We start from the raw sequence: 16669 nt of genomic DNA on the forward strand, positions 1-16669 counted from the left end.
TGTATGTGCATGTATGTGTGAGTGTGTGAGCGTGTGTGTGCACAAGTGTGTGCGATCGCGCCTGAGCCTCCCAGTGAGAGGAATACGCAGCAAGCTGTCGGCACATCCTGCCAACGCAGAAAGGTTAATTGTCACGCACGATGCCAACAGACAGACCTCCAGCAGATTCATTTGGTTTTGTTTTGTGGTTATTTTTTTTTACAACTTTAAATACGGAATATAAATAAATTTTACATTTAAAAAATAAAAGGAAAGCCCCCAAAAATATAATCACCGACTTTACAAACTGAAGGAAGCAGGTTTTGGAAGGGGGTAGGGAAGTGCAACGGAAGGTGGGAAGGGACGTGGGAGCTCAGACCCCACCCCTAGGGGGTCCTGGGGTCTCCCCCTCTTCTCCCCCCCTCTCAGCCCATGAGCTGGTTTCCTGGGAGGAGCCATCAGAGATGGGACTCGAAAGGATCTAAGATGGGGGAGTGTGCAAGCAGGGAGGGGGTGGGATGGGAGGAGCTGCCCCTCCCGTGGAGACCCCCTCCTGGGTTTCTCATACCTGCCTCAAGGGTGATTGCCGCAGCTAAGGACTCTGGGAAATGGAGGCCAGATGGACAACAGTGTTGTCTCCCCACCCTCCACCCAGGGCTCACTCCTGTCTGACCACTCCAGTCAGGGACACAGCCAGTCCACACGGAGCCTTTGTGTGAATTAGGAAAAGAATCCCTTTCCTCAGACACTTCATGTACATCTGCCAGAAACTGTCATAAAAATATACAAATCCACCATATCTATGGTGTGAATTGTGCTTCCCACGTGCAGTGCCCTTGTGCAGTACACATCCTGCGCAACCTTACGTGGCAGTTTTGGCTGGGTTGGAATATGATGGGCAGGTCCCCTGCTGCCCTGGCCCCTGGTCTTCTGCCCCAGGGAGGAGTGACTGGGGTCATTTGGAGGCCTCAGTAAGGGGCCCAAGACTCCCTTGGTGAAGCAGATTGAAGGACCAGGACAAGAGGACAATGCAGCGTGGAGGTAGAGAAATGAAATGAAATAGGGAAAGAAGAGGACCAAGGTGGGGGGGAGGGGGGAAGGCAGAGGATGCCCAGGTTGCCATCGATGTCCACCTCAAGAGCAAACTGCATCCCTAACCCGCCTGAGGGCAACTGGCCACCTGGCGCTCTGGCCATACCTGCCCAGAGGAGTCCACATCTTCAAGGACTTCATACATGTAAAATGAAAAGAAGCCACCGTGAGCAGAGGCGACCAGGTGAGGAGGCGACTGGTAGGTCTGGGCACCACACGAGGGGGTTTTCTCCAGTCTGTGCTCCCCCACATGGCCTTAGCCATAGGAGTAGGAGGTACCCCGACCTGCCTGGAGGTGTTCCCCTCAGAGCTGGCAAGGGGCCCAGGGACAGGCAGGCCATGCTGAGAGGTCCTCAGGGGCATGTGCAGGGCTCCTCAGGCCAGTCCACAGAGCCCGGGTATGGCCCGAACCAGGCGAGGGGGAAGGGAGCCCCTTCCCCGAAACAGCGACCCCATCAGTCTCTCTTGCATTAATCCCATATTCTTCAGGTCAAGGGAGGAAGATGGAGCTCAGTCCTTCTTTTACTTCTTGAGCTGCTGGACCAGACGCCGGAGGCCGCTGCGGGAGACCCGCTGATGGAAGGATGGACGGTCGCGTGGAGGGGTGGGGGGAGCACCATTGGCCGTCCGAATCAGGCATCGAGACAGACGGACGAAGGGAACAATATTATCACTCCAAGGACCCCATGGGGGCAATACAGCAAATACCATATTAAATAACCCTGTAGGCAAGCAGAGGGACACACGAGGGGTCAGAAACAGCCTAGGGGGTCCAGCCCACGCTCATAGGCCCCCATAGGGGCAGGGAGCAGGGCAGCGGGGGGGTCGACCAGCCCTGATTTCCAGCAGTGTTCAGGGCTAGGGGAGTTGAGGTGGGCTGGGAAGACTTGAGGTTTGGACCTCCCGTTCCCTTAGGCCACACTGGGACACAGCTAGCCTGGGGTCTTCTCAAAGCCCTCCACCCCATCTGCCCTATGGAAGAACGCAGCTGTGAATTGGGCAGAGGGGATGAAGGCCTAGAGGATGGATTTTGTATGGGAAATGCCTCTCCCCCAGCCCCATCCACAGCCCTAGCCACAGGCCAGGGAGAAGGAAACACAGGGTTCTGAGCCTCGGTTTCCTGCTTGGCCCTCACCTGCCCACACTCTCCTGCCGATGCCCCTAGGCTCCGAGGGTCTCCTTCAGTGCCTTCTTGTCATGTGTGTGCTTGAATTTCCGGTGCTTCCCCTTGGGGGGCCGGCGGACTACCACGGTCCGAGTGGCCATCCGCATTTGGGGCGTCTTGGCTGCTCGAGAAAAAAAAAGGTCTCGTCAGCATGAGTATGAGCACGTGGAGGGTCTGTCTCTCCTGACCAAGGCCTGCCACAGACCTTCCCAGATCCTCTGGACTGAGTCAGGGAGGTGGGGGATGGGGCTCTGGGGACAGGCCTCCTGGGCCTCATCCACTGTTCACCAGCTGATGCCTCGGGGACAATTGCTAAACCTCTCCGCACCTCGGTTTCTCCATCTGTGAAATGGAGGTGATAAGACTACCCACCTCACAGGACTGGTGAGGAATAAACGAAGCATGCTGGCAAAGCTCTCTGCACAGAACCTGACACAGAGGGAGCAGGTCAAATACGGCTTCAAACTCTTTGTCATTGCCCGCTGACAGCTGTTTCCTTCCCTGCCCCTTGAATCTGTTTAACCAATAAAAAGAGGCAGAAGGGGTGCCGTGCCAGTTCCAGGCACGAGCCTTAAGAAGGCCTGGCAGCAATCACCTTCACGCCTTGGGGAACCCCGTGCCACCACATAAGAAATCTGGCTACCCTGCTGGAGAGGCCACATGAGGAGGCCAAGTGGGGACTGAGCCAGAGGCCCTGGACTACAAGGAGGTGAAAAGAGGCCCACCTGTCCCAGTCGGGCCTCCAGATGACTGCAACGGCAAGACAGACTGATAGACCTGCCCAGCCAAGCCCAGTCAACCTGCAGACCTGAGCGTAAAATGGTTGTTTAAACCACGAGGCTCAGAGGAGGAGGAGTCAGCAAGCCCCTGTCACACTCAGCCGAAATGCTGAAACTAAAATGACAGGACTTAGGGCCGGCCCGTGGCTCCCTTGGGAGAGTGCGGTGCTGATAACACCAAGGCCACGGACCCCATATAGGGATGGCCGGTTTGCTCACTTGGGAGAGCGTGGTGCTGACAACACCAAGTCAAGGGTTAGGATCCCCTTACCGGTCATCTTTTTAAAAAATAAAAACTGCAGGACTTTATGTTACCCTACATGTTATGGGTTTAACATGCCTCCGAAGAAACTGGTTTATAAAATCACATGAAACAAATATATAAAATAACCCCATTCTCAGCATAAAGAATATATTTTTCCTTAAAAGAGAAAACATTCTCCGCGTTAAGTCTATAAATAATTTACAACATGTCAGCTGTCAAATGATCAGCCTTCCCAGGGCATCTAGTGACTTGGCTCAGCTCTGAGAACAAGACAAAGAGGCCGACAAACGGCCCCACCTTCAGGGCACTTGTTAACAAGAAATGAGGATGAAAAGGTTGTCCCGTCCCTAGTAGACAGTTACTGAAAATCAAAACTGTCACTTACACGATTTCTTTTTAATGCTCATCTAATCATATTAATGATTTGATCCTTATCGCAAATGTTCGAGGGAGAAAAGGCAGCAAGATAGAGCCAAAAGAACCCAGAACTAGAGGTTGTAAGACCTGGGTTTTTGGTGGGCTTTGCTGCTGTGCAATCCTTGCTAAGTCCCTTCACTTCTCTGTGGTCCGGCAGTCCTGTTAACAACACTGAAGGTCTAACTCTAAGGTCATCTTTCCGGTCTATTCTAGTGCTAAAATTTGAACATCTTTTTACAAAATGAGAAGGCAGGTGAGAGCTGGAAAGAGCCATCAGGGTGAGGGAAGAGCCAAAACCAGAACCTCAGGACACTGGATTCCAGTCACACCCATGTTTGGGACTGGTTGTGTGACGGTGGGCAAAACCTCAGTGACTCTGGGCCTCAGGCATCTCCTCTGTAAATGAGCGGGGAGGCAGCCACACCATTCTTTGGGTCTTTAAACTGAAGTTTAACCATCCATGCCCCTGAGACTGTGAATTCATGAAGTCCAAGGACAGAAGTGGACTCCAAATCCACTCATGCATCTGATTGATGCTTGAACCCCATCTGTCACATCCCAGCTACACAGCTCCCCAGTCTCTGCTTGCACACCTCCAGTGACAGGAGGTCACTACCTCACAAGGCGACAATTCCATCTTGGACCCAAGTGATCACCACGTTTTCTGTATACAGAGCAAAAATCTCTCTCCAGTGTTTTCTCCCCACTGGTCCTAGTTCCCCACTCAAGGCCACAAGAAATTAGTTTGATTTCTCATCCCCAGGACAAGTTGTCAAATATCTGAAGAGAATGTGCGTTGAGTCTCCTCTTGTCCAGGCCCCGGTTCCTCCAACCACTCCATGCACTCATTCAACAAAGTAGGGGCTGCGGTTGCAAGACCGCAAATAGGGCTGCTCCAGACAGGACAGCCAGGGAAGACCTCCAGGAGGAGGCGACTTCTGAGCTGAGACCCAAATGAAGAGAAGGAGCTAGGCTTGTGAAGAGCTGGGAGAAGTGTGATTCGATAGGGAATAGCGTGTGCAAAGGCCCTGAAGCAGAAACTTATTCAGCCATTCAAGGAGGCCAGACAGGCTGAGGTGGCTTAAGTGAAGCGTGTTAGTTGGCCCCAAGGCCAGAGGTCCAGCCAGGGGCTGCATCCTCAGGTAGGGCCTCCCAGGCCAGGGAAGAATCTGGATTGTTCTCAGTGAAATGGAAAGCCTCAGATGAATTTAACCAGGGGAACACAGGACCCAATTTCCATTTTTAAGACCTGTCCCTGCCCCCAGCTGCCACAGGGGAAGGGAGTCGTGGGCTGAGCTGCTCAGGGGAAGACCCTGGAAGTGTGGTTACCTCGCTGCTCCTGGGAACCCCCAGGGCTTCGGGTCACAGGCCGAGCAGCCACCACTGTCTCACACCTGCATGCCAGGTGGTCCTCCAGTGTCACCGTGGCCTTCTTAAAGACTGGCTTCTTCCGCACGATCTCGATCTTTCTCACCTGGAGGTGAAAACCACCAGAGTGCCTCTTACGAGGCCACACAGGCAGGAGCAAGAGGACCCGAACTGCCTGCTCTTCCCACCCCGTGTCCCCTGTGTTGATCTTTCCTCGAAAGCCCAGAGAGCAGCCTGCAGGGTAAATGCTTTGGCCCAAACAATAGCAGGACCTTGCCCTCTGCCCTTCTTGTAGCTTTTCCATCAAAACAAGCCCTCTCGACCTGGCCTCCGGCTTTGCCCCCCTATGTGCCCCCAGAGAGGGAGAAAGGCATTTCCGGTTGAGCGTGGGGCCTGTGGTGTCCTCATTCCTGGAGCGCCAGCCAAGGTCAGGGGCTGCAGCAGAGGCGGGAGATGGTTGTCTGCAAGGAAGTGGGGGGAGGTTTTATCTAGGAGGGAGGCAGGAAGGGGGAGGTTATCTGTCAGGTGTCCATCCATAGAGCTGGAAGTATTGGGGACAGGAGATACCACGACAGTGGACAGTGGTGTGGAGAGTGACATTGGTCATCTCAGGCACGGGGCCCAGGCCAGGGATGGAAGATGGGCAGGTGGAAAGGCCACGGGCTCACCGCAGGGGAAGAGAAAGCAACAGAGTGGGCAAAATATTCAGCAGGGCCGGGGAGCCCCAGGAGGTGTGTGCCCACTGCCCATCCTGAGTTGGTGCGTGGGCGAGGGTGGCAGAAACCTTGGCACAGAAGATAGCTGAGGCTTCTCCGGCCTGGCCCTGCCCAGCATGAGACCAGGGAGCTCCCCGGGACAGCCTCTACTCTAAAATTTGCCTTGAGTTGAGTTATGTATACCCAGTCCCTCTGGAAAAGAAGCAGGCTCAGCATTTGACTGTCTGCTAGGGACTGCCTCAGGGCTGTCATCTGGAAAGTCTCTGCAACCACCTTGTTAAAGACAAAGCTTGTCAAAGGGACATGAGCAGGTGTCAGAAATGCAGGGGCACCTACCTACCTGAGCCTCTCTCTCTGTGGAATGAAGGGCTCTCTGAGAGCCCTGAATAGGAGAGAGTTTGGGGGGAACTTGAGCAGCTGCCCAGAACATTCTCAGTGTCAAATCAATGTTCGTTTTGGGAATTTATCCCTGTAAAGGAGGAGGCAGCATCCATTACTTAACATTGCACACCTAGCCCTGCCTGGGGATCTGTCTGTGGCTCTTGGTTACAGGGACTAAGCCACTTTAGAGGACTCATGGCTGGCCTCAGCACACCTGTACAGAGAGAGCTTCCAAGAGTGGCCCTCTCTGGACAGAGCCCAGAAACATGCCTTTCCACCTCCGCAAGGAAACCCAGTCAGGGAGTTAGCAGGCAGAAGGGTGACCCCTCCTTGCCACCGGGCCAGCCTGGGGTGGCTGCAGGCCTGCGCACCTGTACGTGCCGCAGCTGGACCTGGGTGGGGCGACACTGCACATTGCGGTTGTTGCAGCAGCCGGAGCAGCGCTGCACCTCCACGCAGGGCGGCCACACCAGGAAGTTGGCGTTGCTGCGGTCTACGAGGCCCCGGGAGATCTGGAACACTTCAGTGCGTGTCTTGCATTCAGCAATCATGGCTGGCTCAGCAACTGTTGGGGAACCTGGAGGGAGAGGGAACCTCCGTCAGGAAGGTGGGCCTTCCCAGAGCCCCTCACCTGGCAGGTAGCTCGGCAGGGTGCCCTGGGACTGACTACTCATTCTCAGAAACAACCCCCCATTGCCACTTCTTTCAACCCTAGGGTGGAGGTTTCAAGTCCCAGCTATTATCAGCCGTGGGATTTGGACAGATGGCTGAGCTTCTCTAAGTGTCAGTTTCCCCACTGAGTACGATGAGATCTACAACCAAGAACCATTGTAAGGATCAAGTTGGATAATTCAGACAGTGTGGAACCTGGTAAATGTTGAGTCAATGCCATTTCCTTCCACTGGCAAGTATCCATTTTATTCCATTTCACGCTTATGTGGCCCTTATGTGTGTGTATTATCTTGTAACCACCCTTACATTGCTGTCTTACACTGTGATCTATTCTTGCCCGTTGCTTTTTTCAAAGCCCCAGTTTCCTCAACTATGAAATGGGATAATAACAGTGCCTAACCCTCCCCTGCGGATCTAAGGAGTAATGCAAGGGAAGCCTGGTCTACAGTGAGTGCTCGGTCAATGCTGGGGCTGCTGTCATTATTCACAGACTGAGAAACTGAGGCTCTGAGGCTAAATTAACCCACTGAAATTCACAGATCAAGGGGTGGAACTCAGGTACCCAGCTCTTATCTTCAGGTTCCCCTAGCCACTGTCTACAGTGTTTCGGAGACTAAAGATAGGCAAAGAGGAGGAGCAGTTTGGGTGGGCTTCTCTGGGACCCAGTGATCGACAGCCTCCAAAGAAGTAGGAGGCAGTCCCAGGCTTTGCTCCACGCCTACCTTGCAGGCTGCAGCCCTTAGCCACAGTGAAACATGTGGCCCACCAGGGACAGCACAGGGTTCAAGTGAGAAGAGTTGGTTAGGGTCCCAGCCCTACCACTTCCTTGCTGTGTGACCTTGCCTACTTCTTTACGCTTTCTGGGCCCCAATTTCCAATGATGTGAGACAGAGTTAATAATATCTACAACCAGGGCTGAAGTAAGGAACGTACAAGTTTAAAAGCACTCTATTTAGAAAGCAGACAGTGTGGGGGGTAAGAGGGTGATGACTCAACTCCTCAATATAGAGGATTTAAGGATGGTTACACTCTCTTAGTTCAACTCAGTCCTAAGTATGGGGGGAGAGGGAGCTTTAAGATGAATCTCGGAGCCCTCGGGCTGGCGGCACGCCCCAGCTCTCCTTCCTTGGCTCCCATCCCTTGAGGCCACTGTGCCGATCCTCAGTCTCACCCAGGCTCCTTCTCCCGCGAGATAAGCTCTCTGGCTCGCCTCCAGAAAGGGACCGGGTCATATTCAGGTCCATCTCAGGACCATCCTCATCTGCAAGAGAAGGCACAGACACACTGCTGACAACCGTTGGCTGCCCAGCCATGGGTGGGGGCTCCGATGGGGCATCTGTGTAGGCAGGAAGGCTACCCCCCTCTAGTAAATAGTCCCCCGTGTAAACCTAAGGGTCCTGGCTCTGGGAAGGGGCCCTCCAGGCAAACTCCAGGGCAGCCACAGCACTCAGGGAAGAGTGGGTCCTGACTATATCCCCAGGGGGCCTCCGGCCCCTCTCCAGGCTCTTTAGCCACATTTTTGGCCAGAACCCATGTCAATGAAGTTAAAAATAACCCTTCCCCTTTGCTACTGTAAGCGAACTCTCCTCAGCCTCCAGGGTGGGGCAAGGACCCAGAGCACTGAAGGCCACTTTCCAGTGCCCTCCACCCAGCGTTCCCATAGGAAGTGCTGAATGGAGAAATTCCCAGAATCCCCCGGGGGACCCATGCCCTGAACCCAGCCCTCTGCAGCCCTGGACAATGGCACTGTCGTCAGGCGGGAGAGAGGGAGGGACAGAGATGGATGGGGGTGGGGGCTGAGGCCTGCCTGGGGTCGGGGGAGCCCTGGCCACGTGCCCCTCTGGTTCTTGGTGTCTCACTAGCTCCTGTCTCTCACCCTGCGTGTGTTTCTCTCTCTCCCCTTCTCTAACCTTCTGCCCCACGTCTGCCCCAAGTTGTCCATTTGTTCCTATGGTCACAGAGCCTGAGCAGCTCTCATCTCTGCCACCAGCACTCCTTGGAGACATCACTCTCCCTAGGGATGGTGGCCAGAAGCCGGCTGCTGGGAAGTGAGGGTTTGGGGAAGGACTCTCAGAAGTGAAGAGCCCGCGGATGACTAAGGGGTGTTGGGGACAAGCCCCTGCCACCTCCACTCACACCTGGTAGCTCAGGCCCTTTCCCCAATGCACTCGCCCTGTCAAAGACAGAGGCTCAGCTGGCTGCAGCCCATCCATGCAGGGTCCCAGGGGATCCTGTTTGGAGGACACTGTCCTGTGGGGAGCCCAGTGACTGGCCCGTTTCCGTCCAGCCTAACAGCTCCCACGTCATTGTGTCTGTCTGTCCCTCTCGCTCCCTTCCTTTCTCCCTGCCATCTCTGGAATGTCCCTGCTGGGGAGGAGATGGGGAAAAGATGTGCTTTGTGGAAAGGATAAGTCGATTAGGAAAAAATAGCCACATGGTTGCCTCAAAACAGGCCTGCTATTGACAACCTCATCTCCAAGATCCCGACCCCCACCAGGGATGTGGAGGGGCTGTCTGAGGGTGGGGGCGAAGGGACTTGGAAAGAAACAGCAGAAAGGCTAAATTTGGAAGTTGCCCCATTGTGTGGCCAGGGCTGGCCTGTCGGGCACGGGGTGGGGGTTGTGGGAGACGGGTGGGGGCCCTGGTGAACAATAGGTGGGCCCAGCCAGGGCCCCTCCTGCCTGCCTCATGGCCCCCCAGCACAGGAGGGATTGAAAGGGCCCGGGAATGCTTTTGAGAGGGAGCCAGGGGCCCAACGGGGAGAGGAAACAAAGGCAGGAAATGCTGTTCCCCCGTAGATAGCGTCTGGGCAAGGATTACAAAGTGACAAAGAGACAGAACCCCAGAGGGAAGGGGAGCTGGGGGTGCAGGGGGGTGCTGACCAGGGCTCCAGGGAACAGGCCAGAGGTTAGAATAGAATGGAATTCGCTCTGAAGACAGCATTTATAAATACATTCCCAGCCCAGCCCACCGGCTGCGCCACGTGTGTGCCACTGAGCACGTGCCCACTTGCTGAGCCCGCTCCCGGGCACGGGCAGGACTGCCTGCTGGGCTGGGCCAGGTGTCCCTGGGAGACCTCGTAGGCTGGGCACTTGGCCAGAGGGGCAGGGAGATGGCTCCTGTGGCACCACCCTCCCTGGCTGGGCCCACACCTGGATACCGCCTCGACTCGGCAGCTGCCCTGGGCACCTTCCCCCTGCCTGCCCTCCTCCTGGCACCCCACCCTCTGTGCCAGGCCAGAGCCACACGTGGGTGCTTCTCCTGCCACACCCCATGTCCCAGGTACCAACCCGTCTGCCTACTCACCCTGCCCTGGATGGGTGTGACCCAGTCCTCTCTGGGTTGCCACGGGCCTCCAGTTCTCTAGATGACAAGGAAGGGGGAGGCCTCCGGCCCTGCCCCTCCCAGCTCCCCCCAAGTGCTCAAAGGAGGACAGATCACCAGGCGGGGATTCATTTTACCTATGGAGTCTCCATGCAGCAGGCGCTGGAGGTCATCGAAGGAGCGGATCGAGTGGTCACTCAGCATCTCATAGAGCTCCTCGGGAATGGGGTCCCCCTGCCAGGCAGACACCACAAGCAGCGTAAGCTGGGCGTGAGGGTTTTCCGGCTGTGACTCTCTACCCCACTGCACACTTTCTCCAGTGGAAAGTTCCCACAGAGCCCCTCGGTCGCAGGCAAATGGACAGCCAGGCTGAGGGCAGGCAGAGTCCAGGCCTGGCAACCAGGAGCAAAAAGGCCTGGGGCCTGATCCTGCCAAAGCCTCAAAGATCCAGCTCAGAGGCTACACATGCAACCCCCAAACAGAAATCCCCGCTTGCTTCAAGTTAGACTTGCTTGTCTACGTCTGTCTCCTCCATCATAATACAGGTTCCAGGAAGGCTCCAAACATCTGATTTCTCTCTGCTTCTCCCTCCACAGCTGACAACTAATGACAGCCAGCATTTATCACGGGCAATCTAATCACCCCCACTTTACAGATAAGAAAAACAGGCTCAAATAGGGGACATTCTTTGCCCAAGATCAGAAGCTCCACATAAACCCAAGTCTTTGTGACAGCAGAGCCTTACTCCTAGCCTCTTGGGTACAAGAGCTGCTTAATAAATGCTTGAAGAGTTGTATGGTCTCAGGAGGCCACACGTTCTAGCGGTATCCATTTAATCTCTCATACCAAAGAAGAGAGAAGGGAATCCTCAGATACAGCCGGGAAACCTGAAAGCTTACCCATGTCCCATGTTCAACCAAACCCTATTTTTAGAGCCCCTCTGGCCTATTACCAAACACACTTGAAACTTAATAAGCGCTTTAACAGGCCTCACTCGGAGCCGGGCTTCCTCCAGGGAAACCACAGGTCCCACAGTGACATGAGAGTGGCCTGATAGGAAAGTCGCTGCCACATCCCCCACAGTGCCAGGAGTCCAGAGGGGCTGATGAGGCACTGAGGGGCAAAATCCAGACCACCAGCCATGGAGGGGCGAACAAAATGCATATGATACCACCACACATCCGAAGGCTCTGGCCAGACTCACACACATGCAAATGCACACTTGTACCGGCACAAGCACACAGGACTGCACAGTCTGGGGAAAGAGCCCTGGAGAGGGTGTCAGCAGGCTTGGCTTACTACTGTGGGACCCTGGGTTAAACCATGCTGTGACTCAGTTTCCCTGGATTAAGAAGGAACGAAGCCCTTGACTACTTGGTTCACTAAACACTCCAGGGACTGGAGTTCTGAGAGGCTTAGCACAGGCTACCTTTGCGGAGGGAACACTTACTGCCTGACATGGGGAGGGATGGTCATCTCAGCCCCGTGGCCAGCCCTGGGGGGGCTCTCCCCCAAATCTCTGTTTCTCCAACATTTGTCATGGCATCTGGGAACACCTCCTCCAGGAATTTGGCCATGTCCAGCTCTGGCCACCCAGGTCCACCTAGGTGCTAGGAAATCCAGGGTGAGAGGGTAGAAGTCACCATTTTTAAAGCCAATTCCTTGAAACCCCTGAGTCTCAGTTTCTTTGTTTGAACATGGAGCTTATGACCTGGCCCAGTGTCTTAGGGCTGTTGAGAGGGTCCATGGAGGAAAGGTTGAGGGGCTTAGCTGAGAACTGGGGCCTTTCCTTCAGTGCGCATGGCCGCATGGCTGGGAGCTTCAAGTTCCAGACAGAGGAGGAATATCAGATCAGCTGATCCCATTTTCCTCCCCCATCTCCACCGGGCTCTGCCTGCTCCCACCTTCAAGCAAGTTCATTTCTCCAGCCCCAAGAGAGAGACGATGACTTTGGTGTTCTCCAGATGTTGACAGAGTGCCCAACCCACCGAACAGAGGCTGGTGGCTGGTTTCCAGCGAAGACCAGGGAAGGCAGCTTCCCCTGAGAGTTATGTCACACCCAGAACAGGTGGTCCAGAGAGCTGGATTCCACATCTCATACTGCTATGAACCGCTGTGTGACCTCAGGCTGGTCACTGCCCCTCTCTGGTCCTACCTCTCATCTGTGAATCTGTGAGGGAGCCGAACATTCGATTCAATTCTAAGTCTGCTTCAGAGTGTCAGAAGGAGCAGAGGAAAGCCGAAGCAGGCTGCACAGCCAGGCCTCCCTGCTCACCCGCAGAAAGGGATAAGAAGTATTGTGAAGGTAATTCAATTAACCCCCCGGGGAGCGGCCCAAAGGCCTAGTACCAAGTGGCACTTAGTGCTTGTGCCAAGATCTCCTTGCCCACGGGAAAGCGAGCTGCAGCTGCCAGTCGTGGCAGAGTAGGCAGACCCCAGAACAGGCCTAGCAGGATGCCTGGGACCCAGGCCCACAAAGCAAAGGAAATGATGTCTTACAGAAAACAAACTCAGAACCTCCAAGGCTGAGTGAGGAAGAGCCCAGGATAGAGACTGGGGAGGTGGGAGAAGCACACAGTAGGTGCTCCAGCAGTACTGATAAAATGCACGAGGGACTCTCCCTTTCTCCCTGGGGTACTCTCCTCTATGACTCTCCCACCTCCTCCACCAGGAGACCACTTGCGATATTCCTCACCAACCTGCAATCAAATTACCTCCTTAAGAGTCTACTTTATTCCAAGCAGGGAGGCCATTCCTACACGTGCTTCTGGTAATTTAGCCACTAGATGCCCAGAACTCACTATAAGCCCCCTGGATTTGATAATAATACCACACCTAACATTCATGAAGTGCTGACTATGAGCCAGGCACTAAGCAAAATGCTGTACAAACTACCAATCCTAAGAGGCTGGCATGATTTTTATCTGAAACTGAGGCTTAGAAAAATTAAGTAAGCAGCTCCAGATCTAGATGACTAGTAAGTGGCAGAGCTAGGTCCTTCCCAGGCTCCAGGATGCCCACCCTCTTCCAGCTCACCAGGAAGGTCCTCGGCCTCCCTCTCCTCTGTTTGGAGGCCACTGCCCTTGGCATCATATGAAGTTCATGTTGGCTCTTTACCCCTGCAGCATGTCATCAAGCAGCAGTTCCCAACTGGGGGTCCCCAGGAGACACTGGCTATGTCTGAAGACATTTTTGGTGGTCACAACTAGGGGACTGCTACTGGCATGTAGCCAGTGGAGGCCAGGGCTGCTCTTAACATCCTACAATGCACAAAACGACCTCCGCAACAGAGCATTACTGGCCCCAAACATCAATAGCGCAGAGGTAGCAGAGTCAAGAGCAAGGGCTTCAGATGCCAAGGAAACCTGGATTCTTGGAGCATTTTAACAATCTAAAACCTTGGCTTCGTCTTTTAAATGGGGCTAATCATACCTCACCTGGGGTTATTGGGAGGCATAATTGCACATAGCAGAGCAGCCAGCAGATAATGGGTACCTAATGAGTTGTCACTGTCATCATCATTAATTCTTTCGCCTTGAGGACAGCAGCAAGCGGCTGGCACACATGCCTGGGACCAAGAGCACAGGACATTTTAGAGGATGACAATAGGTGGACGGAGAGCTGCCTGCCCATGGCAACATGTGTGACTGCTTTATCCCCTGTGCTGAGCCACAGGAAATAGCACCCTAGTCTCACACTGGCATTGCCTAGGGCTGTGTGGGCTGGCGGGTCCCATCCGGGACTGGGAGCGGGTGATGGGTGTGCACATTCAGCCTGTGGTCAGCCCTGGCTGCAATGTCCTTGGGGAGACATGCACCGGCACCTGTTTGGAGTCACAGGCTCCTCTCAGTGTGGGTGGGTGGGCACCCGGAGCCTAGTTTTCTGGGGCACAGGTTCTGGAGGCCTCTAGGTGGGCAGCTCCTAGGGAGGAGGGAAAGGAGGCCTGGCACCCTGATGAAGCTACCCCAGATCTCAGGCCTGGGATTTCTGGCAGGGTGAGGGCGTGGCGAGGAGGCAGCTGGAGCAAAGCCAGCCACGGGAGCCAAGGCAAACAGCCTCCTCCCCACCCCACCCCCCACGCCAGCTGCAGGAGGTAGGAAAGGCACGAGCGAACGTGAGGCCAGGTGAATGATCTGCTCCCAACTAGGCTGGCAGATCAAAGGGGCTTGAACCCCACCCTCCTTCTGGGCCCCAATACACACACACACACACACACACACACACACACACGCACGCGCACACGCACACACAGATAGATACACACTCCCCACCCTGCCTGCCATTCCTGCAGAGGGAGACACAGGCTCTGGGCCCAAACAACCAGGGGCGTTGTCAGTGGCTGGCAGGAGAAGCTGATGAGGCCTCCAAGCGCACCCCCTGCCTGAGAGTCTCAGGCCTTATTTAGATCACATGCCAAAGCTGATCCCTTTGAAGAAGCTCTCTCTGGGCAGACCACAGAAGCCATTTCCAACCGCTTTTCCCACTCACATTTCCCTTCCTTATTGCTCTTGGGACCCTGATGCTCAGCCTCCCCCTTCTTCGTGTCAGCCCGGCCCACTGGCCTCCCCATCTCTCACTGGAGCAGAGAAGATGTTAAAGCAGTTAGAGACCAGTCCAGCAATTTACAAGCATGGCAGCCCACTGCAATCACCGCCCCCTACCCCGCTCAAGAGGCCAGGTAATTCTGCTACTCTTTGGGAACTCTGAGCTAATCTAATCTTTTCTCTCTTTTTTTTTTAAGGTGGTGGAAATTGAGGTCCTGCTAAAGATACACAGAAACTTTGCAGTCTGATTTGCCTCCTGGTTCTTCCCCTCTGTCCTGTCCAGTCCTGGCAGTCCCAATCTGAAGACAGGGAAGACAAAGATGTGCTTGGCTTTGAAGATGGGTGGCCTTGAAAGAGTGATGCCTGCCAGGGGGTGGTGCAGCCACAAGGGGCTGCCCCTGGGACGAGGATTCATGTTTATAAAGCAAGAGCCAGCACTGGTCCCTCCCTCCCCCACCCCCATTCACTGCCCTTCCCACAAACATTTCCTAATTGCCCACCATGCCCCAGACACAGTTCTGACAGTGATGACCAAGATGAAAGCTCTCTCGTGGAGTTTACACTCCAGTGGGAAAAGCAGGTAATAAACAACTAAATAAACCAGAAAATGAAAATAGTTGTCATAGAAGGAGCATCTCAGTAGGGGGAAGAGAAGACTGAGAGGAATTTCCAAGGCCCATGGTAAATCAGTCTCTCTCTCTTGCACACACACACTTCCTGGCTCTTGCACCACAGCCTCCAAATTCTGTTTGACCCTGACCTTGCACTCCTCCAAGACTAGGGGATTCCAGCCACGCTCCCACCCCTTAACTTAAGGCCATTGGCAAACCAGGAGGAAGCTGGGCTGTGAAGGCCTGTGCGGCCATTCACGGAAGGGTGCTGAGGCTGGAGGCATCACATGACAGGGGGAGTCACTCTCCCAGAAGGCAGCTCAGCCGATGGAGATGGGACATCAGGGTCCCAGCTCTGCAGACCCTCAGCCTAGCGCTGCCTTGGAGCTCCCCCCTCCGTCTTTCCAGTTGCTGAGGCCTCCACCTAAGGCTCAGTCCAAGGATGCCCTGGGACATGGCCAGCTCCAAGGCCACCTCCACCAGCAAGCCATTCCTTAGTCTCCCTGCACTGACAATTAGGAGCTCTTTTGTGGACAAGCCCACATGTGGATAGGTCCATTCCACTTTAGGTCCCCCCACGGCTGGCCTGAGGCTTAGGCTTAGCAGGAAAGTGTTTCATAAACAGAAAGCACCCTATGCGTGTCAAGGATGCTGTGACTGAAGTGAGGAAAATGGCAGTTTCTACGACCCAGCCTCCGCCCCAACACACATGGAGTTGTGGGAAAGGAGGAGGTGCTGGGTGACGCTGAAATGTTAAGAGGAGGCCTGAGAAAACCTCCTGCGGCTGTCATGGGTTGTCTCCACAGCACGCAGGGATCAGCAAAGAGAATAAATAGCGGGGGGTGGGGTGGGAGCCCCTCAGCCTCAGCCGCAATGTCCCTGCCATGTCCCTCCAGTCTTGGAAATTCAAATAAGGGCTCCCTGGGAGGGAGAAACTCTCTGGACATCGAGGCGCCCCTCAGAGTCACATCAACACCATTTTTGGCCACGTGGGGGTGGTTGAAATAAAGCACTCACAGAGGGGTAAGATTTGAGGGGAGTCGAGCCGATCTGAACACGCAAAAAAGATGGGTGCTGTGGAGCCAGGACCTAATGGGAGGTTTCCGTTCCCCAACAGGACCCCAGGAAGGAAATGGGGTGGCAGCAGAGGTGGTGAGGAGCCAGCGCCCAGGGTGGGCCCACCTGTTGCGCGGGGGCGGGCACTTGGCACCGAGCGTGCGGGCCGTGCGTCCCTGTGTACGTGCGTGGGTGTGCGCGCACGTGTGCTCCGGCCGCGTGTGCAGGGACTGTGCGTGCGTTTGTGTGCGGTGCGCGCGCGTGTGTCCCGCGTGTGCACGGGCGTGGCGGCGGCGGGCG

At 55.0% G+C, this 16669-nt stretch overlaps 1 protein-coding gene across 2 annotated transcripts in view; it reads right to left on the reverse strand.

Annotated features, from left to right (window-relative positions):
* Positions 1-200: 200 nt before the first annotated feature.
* The window catches only part of PDGFB (platelet-derived growth factor beta polypeptide), an 18551-nt gene continuing 2082 nt past the window's right edge, over positions 201-16669 (reverse strand). Inside the window, exons 2-7 of one of the 2 annotated variants that reach the window (XM_008584746.1) lie at positions 10296-10392; positions 8006-8095; positions 6534-6739; positions 5027-5171; positions 2207-2357; positions 1598-1793 (exon numbers count right to left, since the gene is read on the reverse strand). In XM_008584746.1, the coding sequence (XP_008582968.1) occupies positions 2233-2357; positions 5027-5171; positions 6534-6739; positions 8006-8095; positions 10296-10392 (663 nt within the window). In that variant the 3' untranslated portion in view covers positions 1598-1793; positions 2207-2232. Of the gene's footprint in view, positions 1794-2206; positions 2358-5026; positions 5527-6533; positions 6740-8005; positions 8096-10295; positions 10393-16669 lie in introns of those variants that run through there. The other variant, XM_008584747.1, reaches the window with a different exon arrangement.

The sequence above is a fragment of the Galeopterus variegatus genome, unplaced genomic scaffold (genome assembly GCF_000696425.1).
Source record: "Galeopterus variegatus unplaced genomic scaffold, G_variegatus-3.0.2 Scaffold3363, whole genome shotgun sequence".
NCBI classification, from domain to species: Eukaryota; Metazoa; Chordata; class Mammalia; order Dermoptera; family Cynocephalidae; genus Galeopterus; species Galeopterus variegatus.